This window comes from Oryctolagus cuniculus, chromosome 17 (genome assembly GCF_964237555.1).
Source record: "Oryctolagus cuniculus chromosome 17, mOryCun1.1, whole genome shotgun sequence".
In the NCBI taxonomy this organism is placed as follows: Eukaryota; Metazoa; Chordata; class Mammalia; order Lagomorpha; family Leporidae; genus Oryctolagus; species Oryctolagus cuniculus.
The window spans coordinates 46192312-46210697 of NC_091448.1; the positions used below are offsets into that span (position 1 = coordinate 46192312).

Consider the following 18386-nt stretch of genomic DNA (forward strand, 5'->3'; position numbering starts at 1 on the left):
TGCCTCCCGTGGAGAGCAGCGTCCACATCCTGTGTGTGGCAGCTTTGTCAGGCCCTGGCTTTTGATTCATCTCTGATTCCTCAGTCCCTAGCCCAAGGCTGGGCACACAGCCAGGCCCTCAGTCACTGCTTCTTGAATGAAATGAATGGGATGAAGACATGGAGCTGGAAAAATGAGCCAAGCCTTAGCCTTTCTGGAAGAAATGAATTTCGTGGTAGGGGAGCTGCATAGTCCCTCAGAAAAAGGTGGCACCCAGGTACCTGGAAGAGGCAGGGGATGGACACTCAGGCCTCAGCAGGGGACACTGGTATCTCTTTTGCTCCCTTTAGGGGGTGCTGGCTGTGCTACTGTGGCTCAGCCAACTTTTAGCTATAGTGGCTGTAGGCCAGCTTCAGCTTCTGTACCACCCAGAAAGGGCTGTGGTACCTTGGGAAAGGTGGGGCCGGCCCGGCTGCCCTGCGGAGACACCTACAGCCCTGGCCATGGTTCTAGCCCTAGAGGCCCCCGGCAGGACTCCCTCTGCTGGGCAGAAGGCACCGGGGTCTTACAGGGGAAGGGTAGGGCATCCCACTCTGGCCTCTGGCAAGTTTCCCAAATGCTCTGTGTCCCTGGTTTCCTCCAAGGTATATGGTGGGGGTGCTTGTACTTTGCAGAGTCGGGAAAAGATGGATTAGTCCATGTGGAGGCTTAGCGTGGTGCTGAGCACCCCCAGAGGGCAACTCCCAGCCCCCCAGTTCTTGCTGTGCTCAGGGAAGCCGCCAGGGGCTCTGATATAAACCCCAAGAGCTCTCCACCAGTGACGACCCGGCAGCAGCATTCCAGGTCTCTACCCAGACCCACCTGCTTTGCACCAACCAGGAAATGGCCTGACCCAGCGCCTTGCCCCACATCCCAAGAACCCTCCTCCCTTCAGCCGTGCGGTGGTTGTGAAGGGGACCTGTCATTCCCAGCTGTGGCCGCATGACTTCCGGTGAGAGTTTACCTCCCCGAGCCCTAGTTCTCACAGTTCCAAAATGGGGACAGTAGCACCGGCAGTCCGGAAGTCATGAGGTTTAAATGCAATTGAGCACTCAGGAGACCTTCACAGGGGATCTGGCTCCTGATTGACACTGCCAATGCTGGCTTCCTTCCTCGGCTGTGCCCAGCTCCTCTGCAGTGCCTGGCATCCTGGACGCCCCTGGCTTGCCTGTGCCTTGCCATCTGGGGGTCAGGCTTGTCTCTAAAAGGCGTCCTCAGCCGTTACCTTGAGGATCTCGGCTGGGTCTTGTGTCCGTGCCCCCCGGTGCCCAGCACAGACCAGCGGCTTCCTTTTTTGGTGAGCTGTGCAGGGCATGGTTGAGAGCTGCTGTGTGAGGCACGAGTCTTACTGGTGGTCCCTGGCTGGTGCTAATGTCCAGGAACAGGACCCCCTGGTGGCCTGATTCCTGCACCACCAGAGGGGGTTGTGCCTGTCCACAAGTGCCTGTCCCTGTCACCAAGTTGGCTTCCAGGGAGGTGCTTGGGTAAGAGTTGGGGGTAGGAGTAGGTGACCTCCAGGGCAGTGGGAGCCCTTTGCCGGGGAGGAGGGGACAGTTGCCAGAACCTGACCCCCGCAGGCCCCCTGCGGGCGGTCCCAAGCTCCCTATGCCGCAGGGCCCCCAGGAGCAGCCTGACTGTGAAGGAGTTAACCAGGATCCCGAGGGGAGGGGAAGGGACTGGCTTGTGTTTGTCAGCTGCTTGTCAAACTTTATTGAGCAGGGGCTGGAGGGAGGGCCGTGGGTCAGGGGGCTGGGATTTCTAGAGGGCCGCTCCAGCGCCTCTCTTGAGTCACTTCCTCCGTGGGGGCGGGGCGTTCCCGCGCTGCCTGCAGTTGGCAGCGCTCAGCGGCGCTCGCACTGGCCACTGGCATGTTGCGAGCCCGCCTGGGACCTGCAGGCAGAACCCCTGGGCCAAGGTGGCGGTGGCGGCGGCGGCGGCAGCAGCCAGGCTCCGTGCGCAGCAGTGCGCTCAGCTGGACCACCGCTCCCGCTGGGCGCGCGTGCTGGGCCGCCAACTCCGGGAGGGAGGGAGGGAGGGGCGCGGAGGGGAGGAGAGACCCGACCCCGCCCCCTGGGCTTCTCCGGCCGGCTCGGAGCGCAGAGCGCTCCCGCAGACCCGGCCGCCGGCATGACGGACGTCCTGCCTCAGCCCGACTGCAGCCTGCAAGCAGTGTGCGAGCCTCTGGAGCGCTGCTGTCTCCATCCGCTGGAGGAGCCGGGGAGCAAGCGGCCCCCCAACACCGGCGCGCGGCTCTGGGGCCGGGTGCGCAGCCGGCTGCTCCGCCACAAGGTGCCAGCGGGGGCCTGGAAGGGGCCGGGGGCTGGGAGTGCCGTGGGTGGGAGCTGCGGAGCTGCCTCTTAGAACAGCTGCCAGGTTCCTGGGGTCGTAGGACCGAGGCTGGGGTGTGGGTAGGGGTCTGCTGGCCGCGGCTGTAACTTGTGGGTGCTGGTGGTGCGCCCCGCACCGGCCTGGCTGCCTTCTCTGTGTCAGTCGCTTGGGGAGAGGGGTTGTCGCCTGGCTGCTTTCAGAGTCCATGGTGGCAAGAATGTGAGCAGACCAGACCAGGGACTCCTGGGTCTCTCTGTCCTCCACAGTGCCCAGCCCAACCCTGGCCACCCTGCCTCCGGCAGGCACTGCAGAGGGGCCCTCGACACCGCCCCCCCCCGGGGAGGAAGGAGGGGAGTGGGGGTAGCAGTGGTGCTGAGGCTGGGGACTGGAGGCCGCCTCTTCAGGGACCACCCAGATGAGTGCTGGCCCAGTGCCAGCTGGACATCACGCAGCTCAATCAGTGTGCCAGGGGGGTCCTGACCCAGCAGGCAGCTCAGACCAGGCTGTGCCAGGCCAGACTGCCGGTCCTGCCTGCAGCCCCAGACCTGAGTTGGGCTTGAAATCAGAGATAGAAGCTGACTGTCCCGCAGCTGGGCAGGCTGCCTTGGGGGCTGGCTTTGGGCCCTGGTGTTGGGCATCTGAGGAAGAGGCCGGCCCAGTGCCTAGCATACGGTTCTCGATAAATGTACAGACTAAATCGACTGCCTAAGAAGGGTGTTATAGGGGGCCAGCCAGGGCTATGCCCATCCCTACAGACAGTGAGCCAGGAGGCTGGGCTGTGACGGGGACGTGCAAGCCGCCTGCAGCTCGGAGGAGGACCCTCTGTGCGAGCTCTCGCTGCCAGCCTGCACGGTGGCTCCTGAAACCTGCTGAGGGGAAGTGACTCTGGCCTCTCGGGCTCTGGGTTTAGTTTCATCTCCTGCCAGTGGGGCGTACTTGACCTCCCAGGGTTGACATCAGTCCTAGAAAGTGCTGGGCAGGGAGCAACTTGAGCTCCCCTGAATTGGCCCCTGTGTCACCTTGTGCCTCCCTGGGGGCAGGCTAACAGAGCCCCTCTGTGCTGAGGCAGCGTTCTGTGCTGGGCAGCATGGAACTGGGCCTGCCTGTGCCCCCACCCCCCTGCTGAGGCCAGCAGACGTGGGCGAGCTCACCATCCATTTCCCAAAAACCTCAAGGTTGGCAAGAAACTGACCCAGCAGGTTCTTGCCTGGGGCTAACCAAACAGAGCCCTCCGGTTTACCTGTTCCTTTGGGGAGGTGCCTGGCAGGTACGGCATGGGGGGCATTTTTTAAACCCCTATTTCTCAGACTTGCAGTTCCTCTTCCCCTGTGCACTTCCCTGGCAGAACACAGAGGCCACCTGAGGGACTCCTGGGCTGGGTATGCCCCTGCCGCAGTCCATGAGCTCCATGTCTGTTGGCCCCCTCTGGGCAGGGTTGGTGGCCAGCCGGGTGCTGGACTAGAGGCTGCCAGGCTGGTTGGCATCAGTGGCGCTAGGGGGTGGTTTCAGCGGTAGAATGCTCTGTGTGGCAGGTGATTCAGTGCCCTTGCACTTGCTGTGTGATAGTGTGCAGTGTCGTGGACACGGTGGGTGACAGAGGGACACCCACCCTCCAGTGCCTCTGGCAGAGAGTAGGCTGGTGGGTGCGCAGACGGAGCTGGGGCCCGCTGTACTCTTCCCTTCTCTCCCCGGCTGCATTAACCTAATTTTTTCTTCAATGCAGCGGGCTCGCTGCCAGGCCCAGGGGCTGGAATCAGGCAGCAGTTTAGGTGGGGGTGGGGGAAGGGCGCTAGGTTCTTACCAGTCTGGTAGGAGGGGTCACCACGTTAACCGAGCTCTAAGGATCTGATGTTGTGGATTGGGGAGATACTTGGAGCCCTCCCCCTCTCATTAATTAAAGATTCCTTAAAGTGGGGGGTGGGGGGGTCAGCTGAAGGATCTCCTCTGATAAGGACGTTCCCAATGAAAACTGAGCCTGGACAGCAGTGGTGGCCTCTGGTCCCAGGAGCCTGCCATTGCTGGGGAGGGGACACACGCCGGTCGGGCTCTCCTCTGGGTCCTAGCAGGGCTTACAGTAGGGCAGTTCTTGTCCCCAGGGAGAACTGTGGGGCTGTAGCCTTGTTCTGTCCCTGACTCGGCAGTCCGTTTATTGTGCAAGCGCCTAGCCGAGGAGCCACGTGGCACTGGGTTTGTGGGCTCTGCCAGTGCTCTCGGTATTTAACTTCATGTTTCTACTTTCCTTTTTCTTTTTTTTCTTTTTTGGCCTCAAATCCCACTCAAGTAGACCAGGCTCCAGGCCTTGTTCTTCCTCCCATCCCGCCTGTTTCTAGCTCCTGAGCTTGAACTTGGGAGAGGAAGGGAGCGGAGGAGGAATCCCATTCCGAAGCCTTGAAGCATCTGAATGATTTGAGGGAGTTGCTCATGGGGTCACGGGGAGGCTGAGAGGGCCCCTGGGAGGCCAGGCCGGAAGCGCGTGCCTAGGGGAGAGACCGTAGCTCCGCACTCAAGGCTGGATGGGTAGGGTCCAGGGAGTAGAGACTGAGGACAGCCTCTGATGGCCTTGTCTCTGCCTCATTCAGAATTTTCTGCCTCCAAAGAGCTTCTTTCAAGAAGCCGGGGCTGCTGCTAGCCCGGGGGTGCTCTGGTGGTCTCTGCCTCCCCTGCCTACACCGTGGTCAGAGGTGTTGCTTGAGGAAGGGCAGTCTGGGGCTCCATTTGTGCCAATGGTCTTGGAAGAGGCTTCCTTTCTCCGTGGCTGGACTGCCACCACTGCCAGCTCGGAGCCCACCCAAATGCAACGTTGAACCTGACTCTTCCTCCCAACCCAGGGATCAGTGAGCACCACAGCTGTTGCATTTCCTCATCTGGCTCTGGGCATCCAGAATGATCTTGAAACTTCATGCAGTGGGAAATCTCTCCTGGCTTTGGTCGCTCACGCTCTGCCTGCCGCCCTCCTCCTCATTCTCCAGAGGAGAGAAACTTGTGTTCACACCCCACCCACGTTGCCCTGAGTGACCTCCTGGGCCTCTGTGTGGACCAGGACAGGGGTCAGGCTGGCTAGCAGGTTGGGGACAGGGGTATCCCTGTGTTCCCATAGCCACACAGCACTTGCCCAGGCCCCCAGAGCAAGAAGACCCAACTCCTGATCCCCTGACACTCTGGCTTCTAGAAGCTTCCAGAAGAGCAGGGATCCTCAGCTGTGAGAGTCTCAGAGGGAGTTCAGGGGTCTCCATCCAGGCACAGAGCCCCTCATGCGTGTCCACTCTGTGCCATTGCTGAGAAGGTCACAGGCCCAGGGTGGGGCTCCTGCTCTAAGCAGACTTGGCAAGGCACTGTTTCTTGGCCTGCGGGCAGTCAGTAGGGCACTGGCCCTGCCCTGCAGCTCGGCAGTCCCCCAGATGGCTTGGCTGCTCTGTTCTACTGGGCTCAGTTCCCTAGTTTTTAGATGGCCCTGGAGCAGAGAGAGCTGAGCCTGCCAGCCAAGGTGGTTCCTGAAAGGCCAGAACCCAGGGTTGTAGTAAGAGTCAGAGGCATTGAGGCGCCAAGCCCAGGAGGATGGGCATTTTGGAAAGAGCACAGAACTTCTGCAGGTGCCGGCCTGGGGGAGTTGTTACACATCGCTCAAGGGCCACTGGTCCTCAGCACACAGAGCCCCCTGTGCCTGGGACCTCCCCACCCAGCGCCCTGTCTGTGCTGGACCCCATGAGCTGTCGATGAAGGCCTGCTGGCCTAGCATTGCAGGGTGGGCCCTGGATAGGTGCAGAATGCCCAGGGCAGCTGCTCTTGAGTGTCTCTGCAGAGGGGCTAGGAGGGCCCCAGGATCCCCACACCCTGCATAGGCTGAGGAAGAGTGGACTCTGCTCCTGAGCTGGAAGCTGGCTCCATCTCTCTCTCGGACAGTGACCCCCAGCCAGGGCAGGTGCCTCCAATGGGCGCCAGAGCAGCAGAAACCACAGGCTGCCTTCTTGTCAGGTGCCTGAATGCCTTGCCCATGCCCCAGCAGGTTTTCTCTTTCGAGCAGCCCCCGCCATCAGTCTTGCATGACACAGGAGGCCAGAGGAAGGAGGATATCAGCATGGGAGGAATTAAGAGGATTTTTTTTTTTTTTTAAAGCCCTGGGTCTGCTTGTTGAACTTGCTGTGTGACCTTAGGCAAATCTCTTCACCTCTCTGGTTCTCTGGCACCAGTACAACAACGGTGCTGAGTGGGATGATCTCCTGGAATCCAGTTCATGTGATGAGCTTGGCCGTATCTCAAGATTCCCATTCCTAAGCCTTAAACCAAAACACGCTGGGAGAGTCGGGGTTGGGGGAGAAATCACCCGGCTGCCCCTGGGCCACAGCCAGCCATTCACTAAGGATAGGAGAAGAGAGGCAGGAACACTGGCCCCACACCTCAGGGCCCGTGGCGGAATGGCTGGACCAGGCTGAAGCCAAGAGCAGGCGCTTGATCCAGATCCCTTATATGAGTAGCAGGGACTCAACTACTTGAGCCCTCACCTGCTGCCTCCCCGGGAGCCCGTTAGCAGGAAGCTGGAATGGGGCACGGAGCTGGCACTCCTAGGCAGAGGAGATGATTTCGAACCAAGATTGCAGTGATAAGGAACAAAATGAAGTCCTAGGCAGGTGTGTGCATGGCAGACACAGGCTGTGTGGAGAGTGGAGGAGGTGACGCTGAGTGAGGGGGCAGCAGCCAGATGTCAAGAGTTTTTGCCTTTGATCTGAGTGCCGTGGGAACTGCCCATGGGTGTTTAAACAGTTATCTCGAGGAGGATACGTGTTGAGTGCATCTGAGTACCAGACATTGATCTAAGGCAGGGCGGGTGAAGTCAGAGAAGGAAGTACATGTTGCTACCTGCACGTTGCAGGTCCAGGGGCCGGCTCAGAGCCCAGGGTGGTCTCTCTAGCCCTGGGCCTCCCCCGCCGCAGCCTCAAGATGCCCTGGCCTGGCACTGTGACCTCTATGGGGACCCTTCCCTTTGGGGACTGAGCTGAGTGACCCCGCCCTGGCAACCCTGGTGCCCCCACCTGCCAGGCTACTCCCGTGTGCCCCTCCAGGCTTCCTGGGGACTGGGCAGTGTGGACGGAGACATGCCTGGCCTGGGTGTCTCCAGAAGCAGTTTTGTGTGCGTGCTCTTGGGACAGCCACGCACAGCTGAGACTTGCCGTGTGGCGGGTGCGGGGCAGGCCGGGCCCTGGGCTTGCTTGGAGCCCTGGGGAAGGCGGGTTGCCGGGGCACGGAGACGCTTACCAGGCTTCAGTTCTGAGCGGCCAAACCCCTTCCACGTGTGGACGCCTGGGAGCTTCGGCTTTCTGGGGAGGGGGAGAGGGCAAGCTGAGGCGAAGCGGCCTCATGTGGCTGCCCACAGGGCCCTGGCCTGTTCTGCCGTGCCTCTCTCTGCAGGTGAGGGCCGGGCTAGGGAGAGGGCACTGGGCAGATGAGGTCGCCATCTGCTGACCCTGACCCTGGCCGCCCTGACCGGGCTGCTGAGTGCCTTGCCCCCGGCCTTGCCTCCCCCTGGACTCCTCTGGGCCCTCCCTCAGGGAGGAGAGGTCAGCTCTTGGCAGCTCCCAGCCCCCCCTGTTGCCAGCCCTGCCTTGGCTCTCACACCTATAGTCTGTCACGGTGACATGCTGGCTCTGGTGTCCAAGGGGACCCAGCCCTGGGTGTTTGGCCATGCTGGGGCCCCTGGGCTGGGGCAGTGGAAATGCACCCCTGAGTCAGACAGGACCCCTGGCTCAGGGCCCTGTCTTTACAGCCTGCCGCATCTCCTGGGGCATACGTGCCTAGAGCAAACCCCTGTGCAGGGCCGGCTGCTTGTGCTCCTCCCTGAGTTCCTGTCCAGCCTGCGGGTTTCAGTAACCACAGGTTCAAGGGAAGTCCGTGGCCTGCCAGAGCAGGGCCAGAGAGCTGGGCTGCGACCTCAGAGGCCACGCAGAGCAGAGAAGGCTGGGAGGGAGCGTGTCAGGGCTGTGCCAGGAGGCAGAGCTCCAGGGGCCCCTGGGCCCCTGCCATGGAAGCCATGAGTAGGGCTCTGAGGGAGGGGCTCAGCCTGCAGAAGTGGGGCCTGGGAGCCCCGTCCTCGGGATGCCCAGCCCTGGGGGAGCACCTGGGTTTCACCCCAGAGTGATGCTCACGGAAGGCCGCTCTGAGCTTCTGCACCGCCCACTCTCCTACCAAGACCAGCCCTGGCCGGCTCCAACCGCTGAGCCCCTGCTGCCCACAGACACCAGGCCCATAGCCAGCACAGGCCCCCTGTTGTAGACCAGAGCCCCCCTGCTTCGAAGGGCCTGTGGGAAGTGGGGGCAGAGCAGCCATCCCTGGAAGACTTGCGGGCGAGCTATGGCATAGCAGACAGGGTGTGGCCCAGCGGCCAGAGGGCCTGCTCCTACATGGTTCTGACGGCCCGAGGAGCAGTAACAAGACACCCTGATGGGGACAGGAACCCACACCTGCTGGACTCTGAAATGCTGGGAGGTGGCGATGAACAGCCCTGGGGCAGAGGGAAGGGAACAGGCTGCAGAGAGACAGGGCTGGGAGGGCGGGCTCATACAGGGGGCGGTGCTGGTGAGCAGGACCCTCAGGTACGCACAGAGCATCCTCCCCTGCCCTGGGAGCCTCCGGTCCTCCCAGCGCCTGGCAAGGCCGCTTTGGCACCTCCTGTCCTGAACATGAGGCCATTTTTGGTCCAGAACAGGAAGGCCACCTGCCAGCCCCACGCAGGATTCCAGCGGAGGCCAGGCTTTTGCTGCAGGGGATGTGCCGTTTGCTCTAGGGGAGTCTGAGTGGGTGGCCAAGGTTCGACTGGCTAAATGCGAGGCGGGAAAATGACTGGGCTGCATTCAGTAACCATGGAGGGCCGGCTCACTCTGCTTTCTGCGTGGCCTGTGGCCTGTTTCTGTCTGCCGGAGCCCCACTTAGGGGGTGTGAAGGCGGTGTCCCCGGTGGGTCTCCCCAGCCTGGCCCCACCCATCTCACTCCTGCAGGTGATCTCCTGGCCTCCAGGTGCCTGGGGCCGAGATGGTAGCTGTCCGCTGGCACCAGAGGGTAAGCCATCAGGTGTTCCCACCCCCTGACATGCCAGGGGCCGGCTCCTCCGCGGCCAGCGCTAATCTAATCAGGAAATAGCAGTGTCCACATTTCCCAGGGGTTATAAATAGTCACAGCACTTCAGGCAGAATCATTTCTCTGGAAAATGTGCCATGGCCCTCTCCGCTCCCTGCCCCCTTCTCTGTATTTAAGTGACAGCCCGAAATAGACTTGGTTTCTGGAGGCTGCTGGCCTCCTGGGAGACAGTGCGTCACTGGCAGGGCCATAGGGCTTGGGCGGGTCTCCCTGAGCAGGTACCGGTGTCATGCTTGTAGCAAGGCCCAGGAAGAAGGCAGTGGTCAGGATGTGGCACCGACCCGTGTGAACCAACAGTGCGTGGTGCCTGGCAGGGGGAGGGCAGGGGGAGCTGAAGAGCCTGGTGGCCTGGGGTAGCCTGGAGGCTGCCTGGTACAGGCGGGGCTAGGAGCACCAGGAGTTGCTTTTCCTGTCCTGGATGCTCCCGGGAGATCGAGTGTTGCTGCTGGGCAGCTGGAACCGGGGTGAGGGGAGGGAAGAAGTAGAAGGGCTGTCCCGGGGGTGGCCTGCCTGGGGCCAGACCCCGCGCCAGGCCTCACAGCTTTGCTGAGTAAATAGTTGTTGCCAAGAAGTGCGGGCGCTAGCATAGGTGCCCCACGGGTCATTGCCTAGCAGCGGAGGCAGGGGCTCACTTTTGGACCCCAGCCCTCACCCCTGTGTGTAGTGCCCTGGGCCAGTACTTCTTGCTTTTTTTTTTTTTTTTTTTAATTTTAATTGATTTTACTTATTTGAAAGGCAGAGTGACAGAGACGGGACGAGATCTTCCCTCCACTGGTTTACTCCCCACGTGGCTATGACAGTCCATGAGCTCTGCTGCTTTCCCAGGCATATTAGCAGGCAGCTGGATTAGAAGCAGAGCAGCTGGGACTTAAACTGGCACTCTGATGGGATCGGGCATCGTAGGTGGTGTCTTAAGCCGCTGTGCCACAACACCAGGCCCTTCCTGCTTTTTAAGCCGCCTCTGTAGAAGGGGAGCAGCTGCAGAGGCAGAGACCACACAGGTTTGTTAGGGTGAGTGACAGGCGCTCCATGCAGAGGAACGGTCATGGGGCCAGGGCACACCATCGGCTTGGGCCCTCGCAGCTGCCGGGGCGTGGGCAGCCAGGGCAAGGGAAAGGCTGTGGTGAAGCCAGCCAGATACCGGGGCCATGCAGTTGTCCTGGGTCTCATGCTGATGCCGAGACAGGTTTTTAGGAAGTGTGGTTGCTCCCCGAGGGGAGTGTCTGCCCCTGTCAGTGGGCAGGGAGCCGCTGCCATCCCCGTGGGGCACCTGCCAGGAGACAGATTGCGAGCAGTCCCAGGGCCTGAGTCCAGGTCCAGCTGCCAGCATGGGGTGAGGGAACTACCGGGGCAGCCTTAGGGGCCTAAGAAGTTGAGACAGGAGGGAGCTTTCAGGAAAGTGAGGCCAAAGTCAGAGTTTCCTTGGGGACCCAGTGGGACCCTTGGCCTGCAGCCCTCTGGAGCAGAGAGCCTGGGCCGAAGCCAGGTCGCGACTGCCTGAGGCTTCCTTGTGTTTAGAGGTCCTGAGGGCAGCGGCTGTCCCCAAGGCACGCCTGGTTCTCTCCACACTCCTTCTGTTTCATGCTCTCAATTCTGTTCCTCCTGTGTGCAGGGAGCTGATGACTAGTATCGGGCCTGGGCCACAGCTGGCCCAAAACCAGGTCCCCTAGCAAGCCAGCCATGGCCCCAGGGCTCCCTGCCCAGAGGCTTGGGTGCCGCCTGCCCCTGCAGAGTGGGGTAGTGGAAGGTGCCCATAGCACTCAGCCCCCAGCCTACCCAGGCAGCATCCAGCTCAAGGCACACACTCCCCGGCAGGCGCGGGGAGGGTGTGCAGGTCCTCAGCCACGGTGCTCTGAGCAGGCGTCTCACCACAGCCTCTGCCCTCAGCCCTCCGCACGGGAAGGGCCCGCTGCATCCTGGGAGGCGACAGACAGCTTCTCCAGGCCATTATGTGGCCTTCCAAAGCCATGTGGTGTCCGGTTCTATGCTTCCCACCAAACCATTGGAGGACCCAGTTGTCAGCCAAGACATCATTTAAAATAATTTTTGGTAATGGGTTTATGTGCAACTTAAGGTTTGGAACATGGGGAAAGGTGAAGGAATGGGGTGGGCACTTAGCCTAGCAGTTAAGCTGCCTGGGGACCAGCACTGTGGTGCAGCAGGCCAAACCACTGCCTGTAACGCCAGCATCCCACATGGAGTGCTGCTCCTGATCCCGCTCCCTGCTGCTTACAGCTGAGAACGCAGGGCGTGAAGGCCCAAGCACTTGGGCCCCTGCCATTGTGGGATGGAGTTCCCGGCTCCTGGCTTCAGCCTGGCCCAGCCTCGGCTATTGCAGGCATTTGGAGAGTAAACCAGCAGATAGAAGATCACTTTCTCTCTGTATCGCCCTGCCTTTCAAATAAATAAATGCATCTTTTAAAAATTAAACAAAATATGGAGGCGGTATTGTAGTGCAGCAGGAAAAGCTACCACCTGTGACACCGGCACCCCATACAGGCACTGGTTCCTGTCCTGGCTGCTCTACCTCCGATCCAGCTCCCTGCTGATGGCCTAAGAAAGCAGCAGAGAATGGCCCAAGTGTTTGGGCCCCTGCATCCATGTGGGAGACCTGGATGGGGCTCCTGGCTGCTGGCTTCGACCTGGCCCAGCCCTGGCCGTTGTAGCCATCTGGGGAGTGAGCCAGTGGATGGAAGATCTGTCTCTCTGTCTCTCTCTCTTTCTGTGTAACTTTTTCAAATAATTAAATAAGTCTTTTAATTGGTAAAATACAAACCAGAACGCAATTCTTTAGAAGAAAGGGGATAGAACCGTAAATCCAAGAAGAAAGGTGCAGGCTTTCTTCAGGAAGAAAAGAGCTTGCTCGTGACTTTTTAAGTGGATGATGGCGGGTATCAGAATCACCATGGTGTTCGGATTCCACTGAACACATTTAAAAGAATAACGTCACGGTTTTAAGATGCCAGTATTTACATTATTCTGGAAACTGTTCTTTGCAACTGTGTAAACTCACTGTATAAATGTTGAGATGTTGACTTAAAAATGTGCTGGGGAGTGCAGAGTTTCTCAGAATTATTTCGCGGGTATGCGAACGCAGGTTTGAAAGCCGCTGAGTTGGAGACACCAAGTCCTGATCGGCCCGTGCGGAGGTCCCCCTCCCCCTCCCCCTCCCCCTCCCCCTCCCCCGCTCTGCGGACCTCCCCTGGGCGATGTTGGCGGACTTGGGAGCCAAATGCTGAAGCCAGGCTACCTCCCTGGATCTTCACAGTCTTGGGGGGGTGGGGGGCTGCTACTGGCGGCCACACATAGATGGAAAAAGCCTGGCTGAACAACACTGCACCTCGCCGGGCTCCTGCTGCTGCCTGGGCTGGGCTGGGCTGGGCTGCAGACACGCTGACCCCGAGAACAGGGGGTCCTTGCCTTCCATCGCCTCCTTGAGAACAGGCCAGGTCCCCTCTGGACAGGACAGAGCCCCACCCGGCTGACTCCCAATTCGGGGGGCTGAGCAGTTGCTTACCGCTTGTGGGCCTCAGTTTGTGCATCCGTGAAGTGGGATGGTCAGGAATAAATAAAGTACAGAGCAGAAGCACCCAACAGAGGGCGCCCCACCTCCTCCTCAGCACTGCAGCTCCTTCCCTAGCGGGGCTGGAGCCGCCACGGAGGGTTGACGCGTCAGAACCTTCCTAACGGTTCCGCAGGCCGCCGAGCGCTGGCTGGCCGTGAGCTGCCGCCTCTCCCTCACTCACGTGCTCTCTTTCCATCTCTGCAGTTGGATCCACAAACTGTTGAAACCAAGAACTGGCACACGGACGTGATCGAGATGAACGGGGTGAGTCAGAGCGGGCAGCCCAGCCCCTGGCTGCTTCCCGCAGGTGCTGGGCCGGCCGCCCCCCGGGGTCGTCCTGGGGATGGGGGGTGCACTCAGTGCTCATGCCCCGGGGCACTTGTGCCTGCCTCACCCCCCAAGCAGATCAAAGTGGAGTTCTCCATGAAGTTCACCAGCCGGGACATGAGCCTGAAGAGGACCCCGTCCAAAAAGCAGACCGGCGTCTTTGGGGTGAAGATCAGCGTGGTGACTAAGTAGGTGCCGCCCCTGGCATCCCTGTGGGAGGCCCCACGTGGCCCGCAGACGCGTGTGCTGCTCCTTGGCACACGCGGTGCCTTAGCATCAGCGGCCGGCCTGGACACGCAAAGAGCCATGCAGAAATCCCAGACTGGGTGCTTCTCGCGATACAGGCCGAAATCTGAGCGCTGCGAGCCCAGGTCCCTCGTCCCACCGCTCCCGGGGGCCGCTGGCCTCCGTCCTCGCTCAGGTTACCCGCGGGGCCTCCTTGAGGCTGGAGTCTCGGGCAGCACTCCTGCCCCCGAGCTCTGGGCCTGGCTCCGGGGACCTTCTCTGCCTGGGTCCCTTGCCGACCCTGGGTGGGGGAGACCTTTCCCGGCCCCTCTCTCCTGACCCCAGGGGCTGCCGCGGGCTGGGCCGGGGGACCCCTGTCCAGCTGCTCTCACCTGCCCGCCATCCGCCAGGCGGGAGCGCTCCAAGGTGCCCTACATCGTGCGGCAGTGCGTGGAGGAAGTGGAGAAGCGGGGCATCGAGGAGGTCGGCATCTACCGGATATCGGGGGTGGCCACGGACATCCAGGCGCTGAAGGCCGTCTTCGATGCCAGTGAGTTCCCAGGCCCCGCCCTGGGCGCCCGCGGCCAGGTGCTGTGCTCAGGCCCGGGGCCTGCAGCCCTCCCGGGCCGGGGCTTGCCTGGGTCTGAGCCCCCCCTCCTGCCTCTCCCCGGGGACCCCCTCCCTGCCCTGTCTTTCCCGTAAGGAAGCTGAGGATCCGAGAGGCCCGGTCACTGGCCTGGGTTCCCCGGCTGGTCGGTTTTGAGCCCAGACTTGCATTTAGAGCTGGCTCCAGAGGCCGCGTTGCTGGTGCCTGGGTGCTTGCTGGGCTGCAGGGAGCTGAAGGCTCTGGGCCTGCATTGCTGGCCCTCCGGGCCAGGCCGGTTCTGCCTGTAGCTTTGCCTATAAACTCCTCAGAGGTGGGGCCTGGCTTCAGGTTCAGGCACTGGCCAGACGGGTGGTCCCCTGCGGGGGAGGGGTCCCAGCAGGGAAGCCTGGTGCCGAGGACAGGACAGGGCCCCCGCGTGTGACCCGAGGCTGTCCGGATGTGCTCAGCAGAGCCATCCAGAGGGCCTAGGCTGCGGGGAGACCCCAGTGCGGCCCTCCCTGCTCCCCTGCCCCCACCCAACAGAGCAAGCCACAGACAGCCGTAGCGCTGCCTGCCTACCTCCCGCCTGTCTGTCTCAGGGCAGGTGGTGGGGGGAGGCAGAACAGAGCGGAGGGCTGGGGTAACCAGGAGGCTGATGCGGCCCCGCCCCTCCCCTACAGATAACAAGGACATCTTGCTGATGCTGAGTGACATGGACATCAACGCCATCGCCGGCACCCTCAAGCTCTACTTCCGGGAGCTGCCCGAACCCCTCCTCACAGACCGGCTTTACCCGGCCTTCATGGAGGGCATCGGTGAGGCTCCCAGGGCCCCTGGACCCTCTTGCACCTGTGCCTCCCGTCTCAGACACCCAGACAGGAGTTGGCACCTCAGAGCTGAAGAGGAGGCGGGGTCAGGCCAGGGGTCTTGACAGGCCTTGTGCTGAGCTTTCCAGAAGAACCACTCTCACCCCCCCCAACTCTGCCCATGGACTGCTCAGCAGGGCTCCTGCTCTCACCTGCCTGGCCCAAAGCAGGCCGGGCACGCCCTCTCTGCCTGCCTGCCACACACGGGGCTTTGGCCCCAAAGCCCCCAGGGGGAGCTAGGAGCGGCAGAGGTGTGGAGAGCAGACATCCCGCCACTGGCAGCATTGGGCAGCACTGCCCTCAAGTCAGCCACGCAGAGCAGCCTGGGGGAGGACCAGCAGCACTGGCCATGCAGCGAGGGGAAGGCGGGGGTCTGCTCCGCCAGGCCCACCTTCTGGCCCAGTTCTAGTGGTGGTGGGCCCCACACCCTGGCAGCCAGGCTCCCCCTCGGGGTCCCAGAGCCTCATGGCCACAGGGGCTCCAGCCAGGGCTCCCAAGCCCAGGCCTAGCCCCTCCTCTGCCCTCCTCTCCCTGCAGCCCTGTCAGACCCTGCTGCCAAGGAGAACTGCATGATGCACCTGCTCCGCTCCCTGCCCGACCCCAACCTCATCACCTTCCTCTTCCTGCTGGAACACTTGAAAAGGTAAGGTGGGGCGGGGGGTGAGGGGACCCAGGACTGCCCCAGGCAGGGAGCCCATGTCCCTAGGGGACCCCGTCTCCGCCATGCCTCTCATCAGTGCTTGTCACCTCCTTGCACTCCCTTCTTCCATTTTAAGCACCACCTGGGTCCTGATGGCAACCTCAGACATTGGTCACAAAACGCTTAGAATGCTGAGCCTAGAGCCAAGGGTGGCCGGTCCCTGGTCCTCTCTGCACCCGTGGGTCCCAGCCCACCAGCGGTGCGTTTGTAAAATGCAGTGCAATGGAGAGTGTCGGGCAGTGTAAGCACACGTACTCTCTCACTCGACCACATAGAGACGGCTGCTGGGTTGCAGCATAGTCTGCGTCACAGTCACAGAGTCTGAAACCTGCTGGTCTTGGCCCACATCCGCCCTCCAGACAGGGAGACGCAGTCCCCAGCCCGGCAAGGACTTGCTTGGGTTAGCAGCTCTGTCCTTAGGACCCACCACCCCCAAATCCTGATCTAAGCCCCTCCTCACCATCCCCTTCACCCTGCTGTGGTTGGTGCACAAAGTCCAGAGCCGAAAGTGGCCTTAAAGGCACTCACGAAAGCCCCAGACTAATCCCAGGTGGGAGTGAGGACAGGTCACCAGGCACCCAGGCGCTCCCCAGCCCCAGCCTTGAGGGCCTGCTGTGTGGCTCAGCCCGTGTCGGGCCCAGGCACACCCGCTGCAGCGCTGCGGGCCGGCCACGGCAGGGCCCGCGGAGACCTGGATGTGCCTGGGACCACTGTCTTGTTTTTCCCATTATGAGACATTTTCCCCTCTGGTTTGGCCAGGACCTAAGCCCCAACCAATTCCCAAATAGTTTGGCAGGCGCTGTGGGGAGGACGCACAGAGGAGTGGGAAGGGAAACCCATTAGGTTTTCCACCCTGGGAACCGGGCACAGCCTGTTCCCACATCTGGGCCCCTGGCTGTGTGTGTGTGTGTGGTGTCGGTTTGCGTGGCATGTGTGTCTGCTGTGCGGAGGGGTGTGCGCATGTGGGGGGATGGTGTGTGTGGTGGGGCTGGCCCCGCGGCACAGCTGCCCGCTGGCACTGTGGTGTTTGTGTGCCGTTTCCAGAGCAGTCAGTGGGCGTGGCCTGGCTGCTGCCAATGGGCGGGGCTGTGGGTACCCCAGGGAGGGGTGAACAGCACTGCTCAGAGCGGGTGGAGCTCAGCCCCAGAAACATTTCTGAGGTTGGTGAGCTTTGCTGGTGTGTTTGGTGACACTGGGCCTTGCCTGGACAACAGCCACAGGTGGCAGCTGCCACTGTCACTGAGAGCCACAGAGCTTCTGGTCTGTTACCCAGGAGAAGCAGGGCAGGACCCAAAGGGAGGCAGACATTTCTAGAACAGGGTGGGCTCAGGGCCCCATCGTGGGACGCAGCTACCGGGCTCCCGGCCCACCGCGCCCCCTGCAGGCCCCCTTAGCCCAGTGTGACTGATGGGGTCCGCAGCAGAGCACTTAGGAGCATGGGTTCCAGGGTGAACCGCCTGGATCCAGATCCCAGCTCTGTCACTTGCTAGCGGTGTGACCTTGGGCGAGACACTCACCTGTCTGTGCTGTGGAGATGCTGGTCGACAGCGCCCTCCTCAGAGGACCGTGAGCAGGACGGCTGCTCCAGCCTTCTTAGAACCGCTGTGTTCTCTGAGGCGAGGCAGCGGGAGTTCCCCGTGGGCCTGCTGGCCTTGGCACTTTGTCATCAGTCCAGGGGTGGCCCTGAAACTGGGAACTGCCATAGCGACGGGCGGGACACGGCTGAGGGTGTGGTCCCCAGGCTTACTCCCCTTCCTAGCAGATCTCTGTCCTTGAGAGGGGCCTGACTTGTCACTGCTTGTGACACTGGCATCCCATATCCGAGTGCCTGGGATCGAGTCCCAGCCGCTCCACTTCCAGTCGTGCTTCTTGCCAACATGCCTGGGGAGGCAGCGGGGGATGGCCCAAGTGACCCATATGGGAGACACGGATAGAGATCCAGGCTCCTGGCTTTAGCCTGGCCATTTCAGCCATTTGGGGGATGAACCAGCAGATGGAAGGTCTCTCCTCCCCCCGACCCCGATGCTCTGCCTTTCAAGTCAATAAAATCAGTCTTAGCAGGAGCGGGAGGCTAGGTGACCGTCTCCTGGGAGTCGTGCTGGGAGTTCCTGTGGCTGGGGCCAAGGGTCCCGGAGTTCCGGGTGCTTCTTTCTCAGCCCTGCCGTCCCTTTCAGGGTTGCCGAGAAGGAGCCCATCAACAAAATGTCGCTCCACAACCTGGCTACCGTGTTTGGCCCCACGTTACTGAGACCCTCAGAAGTGGAGAGCAAAGCACATCTCACGTCAGCCGCAGACATCTGGTCCCACGACGTCATGGCACAGGTAGCGGCAGCACTGCCCAGGCCTGGGGCTGGGGGGCGCCAGAGAGCTCGACTCAGAGCCCCGCCCCGGGCCCTCCCAGGCCAAATCACAATGTTTGCACCTAGACAGGGGCCCAGGGAAGGTGTGTCCCGGATGCTGCCTGCTTTCTGGGAGTGCCTCTGTCTGGGGAAGCAAGCCCGGGGTGTAGAGAACTCTGGGGGAGCCTTGTCCTCGTGCATGAAAGCTCTGGGAGGCGTCCATGGGATCCCTACTAGACCTAGAGCTGGGTCCAGTTGGAGGCAGAGCCACACCGCCAATGCCAGCCTCAGGCTCTGGGTAGAAAAG

At 61.5% G+C, this 18386-nt stretch overlaps 1 protein-coding gene across 5 annotated transcripts in view; it reads left to right on the plus strand.

Moving 5' to 3' along the window:
• ABR (ABR activator of RhoGEF and GTPase) overlaps positions 1 to 18386 on the plus strand; it is a 181688-nt gene that overhangs the window by 160861 nt on the left and 2441 nt on the right. For 3 of the 5 annotated variants that reach the window (XM_002718897.5, XM_051825368.2, XM_051825369.2), the window contains 6 exons: positions 13241 to 13300; positions 13442 to 13551; positions 13999 to 14138; positions 14855 to 14989; positions 15578 to 15683; positions 17915 to 18062. In XM_002718897.5, coding sequence (XP_002718943.3) covers positions 13241 to 13300; positions 13442 to 13551; positions 13999 to 14138; positions 14855 to 14989; positions 15578 to 15683; positions 17915 to 18062 — 699 coding nt within the window. Of the gene's footprint in view, positions 1 to 2090; positions 2308 to 13240; positions 13301 to 13438; positions 13552 to 13998; positions 14139 to 14854; positions 14990 to 15577; positions 15684 to 17914; positions 18063 to 18386 lie in introns of those variants that run through there. The other 2 variants (XM_051825372.2, XM_017348925.3) reach the window with 2 other exon arrangements.